Here is a 7,942-nt window from a genome sequence, read left to right on the forward strand (position 1 = left end):
CATTTATATGAAATGTCCAGAATGGGCAAATTTATAGAAGCACAAAGTGGATTAGTGATTGCCTAGGTCTGGGAGGAATGGAGGGTTTCTGTTAATGGGCACATGTGGTACTGAATTGAACAATTAAATGTGGTAATGATTGCACAACTCTAGGAACATACTAAAAACCATGGACTTGTACACCTCAAATGGGTGAATTGTATGGTATGTGAACTATATCCCAATAAAGCGGTTTTTTAAAAAAAGGTAAAAGGATGGAAAAGGTTATATATAATCTGCTAACAGTAGTAATTAATGTAGCCACTCCCAACTTTCATATCATTAATAAGAACATTATCACTGATAATGAAGGTCATTTCCCAGTCACAGGGCATAAAATCCTAAATAGAAAAAGAAATTTATAATCCAGAGATTTCAACATCATTGATAGAACAAGTAAACAGAAAAAAATCACTAAGGATATTCAAGATGTGAACAACCAAATTGGCTAACTGACATTTATAGAACACTCCAGCAGCATCAGGTGCACATGGAACATTTACCGAGACAGACCACATTGAGGACTATAAAAAAAATTTTTAAAGGATTCAAATAATGTATTTTCTTTTACCACAACAGAATCAAATCAGAAATCAGTAACAGAGATACCTGAAAACCCCCCAATTTTTGCAGACTAAATTGCATATTTCTGAGTCAAAGAAGAAAAGAAATTAGAAAGTATTTTGAACTAAATGAAAATGAAAGCCTGACATACCAAAATTTGTGGGACGCAGCAAGAGGAGTGCTAAGAGAGGGAAATTTATAGCACTAAAATACTTATGTGAGAAAAGAAGGTCCCAAATTAGTGACCTAAGATTTCACCCTAAACAACTAGACAAAAAGGCAGGAATCAGTGAAATAGACAAAATACAGAAAATTAAGACCATTAAAAACCAGGGTTTTTTGAGAAGATTTTTAAAATACTGATACAGCTCTGTACAGACTAATCAGGATTAAAAAAGAAATGATGAATCACTAAGATCAGAAATGGGAGCTATCAGTACAGGTCCTACAGATATTAAGAATATATAATGAAGGTTAAACAACTTTTTGCCAATAAATGTAATACTGCAGATGAAATGGAATTCCTTGAAAGACACAGACTTCTAAAACATACTCAAGTAATCTCAGTGACCCTGTATCTATTAAATGAACTGAATTTGTAATTTAAAAACATCCTCTCAAAGGAAGCTATAGCCCCAGATGGCTTCAATGATAAATTCTACCAAATACTTAAGGAAGATACAGTTGACCCTTGCACAACATGGGGGTTAGGACACCATGCCCCATGCAGTTAAACATCTGTGTATAACTTTTGACTCCCCAAAAGTTAACTATTAATAGCCTACTATTGACTGGAAACCCTACCGAGAACATAAACAGCTAACATGTATTCTGTATATATATTATGTACTGTATTCTTAAAATAAATGAAAATATTAAAATCATCAAAAAAAAATCAAGTGTAAGTTGACCCATTCAGGTCAAACCCATATTGTTCAAAAGTCAACTGTAATGCCAGTTCTATACAAACTCTTCTAAAAAGTGAAGGTGATAATTTATCGCAGTAGTTGAAGAAAAAACATTTGACAAAACAAAACATTTATTCATGATAAAACCTCTCAGGAACTTCCTCAATCTGATCCAGACTGCATACCAAAAATATCTGCAGCTACCATCATACTTAGAAGGCATTTAGATGTCCACTCTTTTTTTTTTTTTTTTTTTAAGATTTTTTATTATTTATTTGAGACAGAGAGAATGAGAGACAGAGAGCATGAGAGGGAGGAGGGCCAGAGGGAGAAGCAGACTCCCTGCCGAGCAGGGAGCCCGATGCGGGACTCGATCCCGGGACTCCAGGATCATGACCTGAGCCGAAGGCAGTCGCTTAACCAACTGAGCCACCCAGGCGCCCCTAGATGTCCACTCTTAAGATCAGGAACAAGGCAAGGATATCTGCTCACCACTCCTATTGAACATAACTCTAGGCCCTCACATATATAAGGCAAGATAAAGAAGGCATACAGACTGAAAAGGAAAAAATAAAACTGTCTCCATTCACACATGATTTTCTCTATAGAAAGATCAAAATCTAAAAAATGTTAGTGGAACTAATAAGATTAGCAAGGTTATATGACTAATATATAAAAATCAAATTTGGGGCACCTGGGTGGCTCAGTCGGTTAAGCATCTGCCTTCGGCTCAGGTCATTATCCCAGGGTCCCGGGATCGAACCCCGTATCGGGCTCTGTGCTCAGCAGGGAGCCTGCTTCTCCCTCTCCCTGCCTGTCTGCCTACTTGTGATCTGTCAAATAAATAAAATCTTTAAAAAAAAATCAAATTTATTTCTATATACTAGCAACAAGTAAGGAGTAAAAATTTTCTAAAGCACCATAACATTAAATACTTTGAGGGGTACCTGACTGGCTCAGTCAGTAAGCATCCAGCTCTTGATCTCAGCTCAGGTCTTGATCTCAGGGTTGTGAGTTCAAGCCCCATACTGGACAAACAAAAAACAAAACAACAACAACTTAGGGATAAGTTTTGACAAAAGATGTACAAGACTCATATCCCGAGACCTATGCAACACTGATGAAGGAAAGACTGAAAATGGAGAAATTCCATGTTCATGAATTGGATGACATTTTCAAGAGGTCTGTTTTCTTCCACTTGATCTATATATTCAATCCAATTCCTGACAAAGTCCCAGCAGAATTATCTGCAACAAACTGGTTCCAAAATGTATATGAAAATGCAAAGGAACTAGAATAATTAAAACAATTTTGAAAAAGTTGGAAGACCCACACTATCTGATTTCAAGACTTCACTATGAAGCTATGGTAATCAAGACAATGTGGTATTGGTGAAAGGACAGACATACAGATCGATAGAATAAAATCCAGAAATAGACCACATATACATGGTCAACTGATTGTCAACAAAGGTGCAAAAGTAATTTAGTTGTTCAATAGATGGTGCTGAACAACTAGATAACCATATACAAATAGTAAACTTGCACCCATACTCTGTACCACATATAAAAATGAATCAAAATGGACCATGGACCCAAGTGTAAAACTTAAGAAACTTCGAGGAGAAACCATAGGGGAACAAAATCTTAGTGAACATGGTTTACACAAAGACTTCTTAGATAACAGAATCAAAAGCACAATCCATAAAAGACCGATAAATCAAACTTCATCAAAATTAAGAATTCCTGCTCTTTAAAAGATAGAAAAAACAAGCCGCAAACTGGGAGAAAAGTTTACAAACCTCTTATCTGATAAAGGATTTATTTCTGCAACTATAAAGGATTATCAAAATGCAAAAGGAAAGCCAACCAACCAAATTTAAAATCAGACAAAAGATTTAACACACTTCATCCATTACATGCCTATTAGGATGGCTAAAACCAAAAAATGACAGTAACAAATTCTGGCAATGATGTGGAGCACTTGGAACTTTTATATATCCCTAGTGAGAATGCAGAATGATTCAGCATAGCTCTAACACCTGGAAAATAGTTTGGCATTTTCTTATAAACATGCCCTTACGATATAACCAGTAATTTCACTTCTAGGTATTCACCCAAGGTTCATACAAAAACATGTACATGAACGTTTAAGACTATTCCTAATTGCCAAAAAGTGGGAAACAACCCAGATGTCCTCCAGCTGGCTAACAGATAAGCAGACCTGTGGTACACCCGGATAATGGCCAACTGCTTTGCCGTAAAGGGGAACAAACTACTGATACACCCAGCAACACAGACGAACCTTAAGTACATTGGTGCTTTAGTGAAAGACACTGGATTTGGTAGGCCACTTACTGTAGGGTTTCATTTCTATGAAATTCTAGAAAAGGCAAACTATAGGGACAGGGAACATCATCAGTGCTTGCTGGCTGGGGGTGAGTAGCTTAACTAGCAATGTGGGAATTTTGGGGAATGAAGAAACTGTTCTTCACTGTGGTAGTTACATGATTGTCAAAACATTCACCAGTGTACAATTTATATGGGTGAATTTTACTGTAGGTAAACCTTTAAAAAATGACATTTTGTGCAAAAAAAGATCAAGCATCTAGATTGGTGGCTTTCAATCTTGCCTATCACCACCTGGAAAGATTTAAAAAAAAAAAATTGCATAGAATTGAGAGTTTCTCCAATAAAAGCAAAATTAGACTGTTGAAGAAACATTTGTCATCATGACTTAATAGAGGATAGCTGAGATCAGAAGTACCTTGAGTCTAGAACCAACCTGTAATAGTCTAACATTTACACACTACCATGAGAAAAGAATTCTAAAATACCACGCAAGGTAATTAACATGACTTGGGATCATTAGTGACACTTGTCAGGGCAGTTTCAGTGGACTGGTACAGCCTGTTGAGTATTGTTAACATTGTTTGTAGTATTAAACAACTGGGAGGAAAAAAATACATTAATAGGGGATTAAACTATGATAGACATACAATACTGTATAGCAACTAAAGAGATGTGCATATAGACTGATATGGGATATATACTGATATATATGCTGATAAGATCTAAGATGCAATGTCAGTTGAACAAATATTCCAAACAAGACATAAAATATGCCATTTCCATTTTTTTAAGTAGGCTCCACACCCAGCATGGAGCCCAACATGGCACTTGAACTCACGACCCTGAGATTAAGACCTGAGCTGAGGTCAAGGGTCAGAGGCTTAACTGTGACTGAGCTTATCCAGGCACCCCTGCTGTTTCAATTTTTTTTTTTTTTTAAAACCTCACTTTAAATAGACAATATTAACATTTCTAGTGAGTGCATTCGTAGATAGAAAGCAGAGGCTATAAGTAAGCCTGATTTGTTTAGTGAATGAAAAAGTAACAGGTGTCCCAGGAACTGGTGAGGACAAGAAATCTCAGCATATATCTGTATGAATTTTTTTTTTGGAATAAGAATTTATTCGTGTTCTAAATATGTACATATTGTGTAAATAGTGATGTGTAAGATACTGTGTATTGTATATAAATTATATGTAATGTAATTTAACATATTAATGTACTATATATTAACGTATGGTATAAATGCTATGTACATTTAGTTATACACTTATTTCATATAATATGTAGACACTATATACAAATAACATTTATACAATAACAATTTAAGGAATATTCAAGTAAATAGGAAACTAGAGATTAGGAATCCAAGTGGGTAGAAGAGAAAGTCAAAGGAAAGCTTTCTTAAGGTGGTTAAGATTTGAGAAGGTGCATATGCTAATAAGAACACTGGTGATTTTATTTAAAACCTCAGAAAAATTTTTAAATAAAGAATAAAATATGAATAAGTCTAGGATTAGCTTTAAAACAATCTGGTGAATGGGAAATGAATGAGGGTATAGCTCAAGTAAGACTGGCCAAAATTGGTGCAGTGGGGTGGTAGTTACGGGAGGATTCATTACTCTCCTCTGCCTACTTTCCTGTTTGAGATTTTCTGTTAATAAACCCAGGTGAATATGGTTGAGTATATTTTCCATAAGGAAACATGGATAGTGAAGCAAAGCAGCATGTGAAAAAAAATTTGTGACCAACAAACTACCAGAAAATAACATGGCAACTGACTTTTGGGGCTTTGGAGAAACTTAATGCTAAAGGCACTATATATAGGTCCAGTCTCACTAGCATCCAGGCAGTTTTTCCTCAATCAGGGTTCCTCACATTAACCACAGAACACAGAAAATAACTTGCCAAATTTTTCTCAGTTCTCCCAAGGATGAAAAATAACTAGTACCTTCTAGATCATACTAATAAATTACCTACAATGGATACCTTAGGGAATTCAGGCTTACTTGTACTGTGAAATTCCAGTTGAGAACTGCTAAAAAAAAATGAGTAACACTAGACTGAAAAGGGCATAATACTGTGTAAAATCACACTATTTTTTAAAAAAGAAAAACGGAGACGTGTGGAATTGACTAACTATGGCGTAGCAAGGTAATGCTCCATAACTACTGTAGAAAAAAAAAATCACAAATTTGCAAACTCTTATTTTTGGAAAAGTGTACATCAGAATCACCCCTAGAGCTTGTTAAAAAATACTCTGCCCTCCAACCCAGATAGTCATCAGTGTTGGCCAGCTGAGAAGTGAAATCGGAGGATGTATAATTTAGTAGGTCTTTTCTTTATAAAGATGTTCAAACTCTTTAAGTTAAATTCTTAACTCATTTGAGGTTCTTTGACTTACCACTGAACTCTGCGTATTAGAATTTAAAGTTTTGTATTTTTTTTTTCCCCACTCTAGAGATTGAGAGAAATTAACAGTATGATACGGACAGGAGAAACTCCAACCAAAAAGAGAGGGATTCTTTTGGAAGATGGAAGTGAATCACCCGCAAAAAGAATTTGCCCGGAAAATCATTCTGCCTTATTACGCCGTCTCCAAGATGTAGCTAATGACCGAGGTGCTCACTGAGGTTAGTCTATTGTACTGAAACTGTCTTTTCACAAACTCTGTTCAGCAGCACCATTAAATGCATGCTAGATTATGGGGCTTTTCCCAATCTTCTGGTATCCTTGGGATATCTCTACTCATCCCAACTGCCTTTTTCCTACCACTCAGTGCTTTCCATCAAGGCTGCTTAGAATCCAAACACGGATGTTTTAACTCTTCAGCAACGCTTTTGCAAGTATTACAGGGAACAAAGCGTGCTCAAATATATGTGTAAGAGGTCTCTGTTGACGTACTCAGGCAGAGGGACTGGGTTTCTGTTCATTCCTACCTGTTTTGTGGTCAGCTTCTGGCCCTCATGAAAAGCAAAACAAAAACTTAGGTGTTTGTCCCAAAACGCTTGGTAGGAGTTAGGAGGTTTTTGCATTCCTGAAACAGAACAAGGGAGAGAGCCCAGATCTGGAGCTCCTAGATTATTATCCCAAGTCTCCCATTCCCTTTGTGTAATTCTTCCCTCTCCCCGTTAGGTGTGGTACAGTGTGGTAAGTGCTGGATTGTTTGGTGTGCAATGTGTGAGTGGACTTGTAATAAGAAGTGGCACTTTAGGGCTGTAAGAAGCATGATTTTGTAACCCAGATTTTGCTGTATATTTGCGATGGCACTTTCTACAATGTGAACTTTATGAAGTACAAAACTTCCAGGCTAAACATGCAATATCATCTTTGATGCTTTTGTACTTTTTTTAAACTGTTCAAGCCCCAGTAGCCACCTTTGGGCATGTGTTTTAAATTCTCCAGTTTTTTGTTGTTAATAAGGATCAGTTGGCTAAGTAAAGATTGTAAATCAAGTTGAATTAGGGAATATGAAAAATTATGACCTCTTCTTTAGGAGGTAGTTATCTGAAAGACATGTGTCTATTAAGGTGATAAATTTAAGATATCTTTGGGTGTGTTCCTGGCAGTTTAAAAAACAGATTGGAGAATTTAGGTTTTTATTAGTACATAGTACCATTTATAAAAATTAGAAATGTTATTTAACAGCTATTGAATTATCTATATATACCTTTATTAATCACTCTTGTTCCAGCAGTTTTAAAGTTGAATGAATAATCTTATTAGGGAGAAAATTCAATTGTAAATTGAATCAGTATAAACCAAGTTACTGGGTAACTTCATATTGCTCTGAAAGAAATATGGAACTTACACTGTTCAGTTAGAATAGTGGTGCAAAAATATTTATAAAACCTCTCAAGATACTTACTGCTACTGTAATTTTATATGAAAATAAGTGTATTTTTCAATAAAGCATTTATAAGTTAATCTTTTAGTTATATTGAGAAAGGGGTATTTAGTTTCCTGCATAAATGACAAAGAACAATCATTTATTGGTTTATTTTGTCTCTACAAAACACATTAGTCATTCATCATTTAAATATCTGACTTCATTAGAAACCGTTTTAACACTTTCTCCCT

The 7,942-nt window shown here is 35.6% G+C and overlaps 1 protein-coding gene across 4 annotated transcripts in view; it reads left to right on the forward strand.

Annotated features, from left to right (window-relative positions):
- RBL2 (RB transcriptional corepressor like 2) overlaps positions 1-7,823 on the forward strand; it is a 50,577-nt gene extending 42,754 nt beyond the window's left edge. For all 4 annotated transcript variants that reach the window (XM_021705822.2, XM_044922282.1, XM_044922283.1 and 1 more), the window contains one exon: positions 6,324-7,823. In XM_021705822.2, the coding sequence (XP_021561497.1) occupies positions 6,324-6,494 (171 nt within the window). In that variant the 3' untranslated portion in view covers positions 6,495-7,823. The remainder of the gene's footprint in view (positions 1-6,323) is intronic.
- The last annotated feature ends 119 nt before the right edge of the window (positions 7,824-7,942 follow it).

Source organism: Neomonachus schauinslandi, chromosome 16 (assembly GCF_002201575.2).
Source record: "Neomonachus schauinslandi chromosome 16, ASM220157v2, whole genome shotgun sequence".
NCBI lineage: Eukaryota > Metazoa > Chordata > Mammalia > Carnivora > Phocidae > Neomonachus > Neomonachus schauinslandi.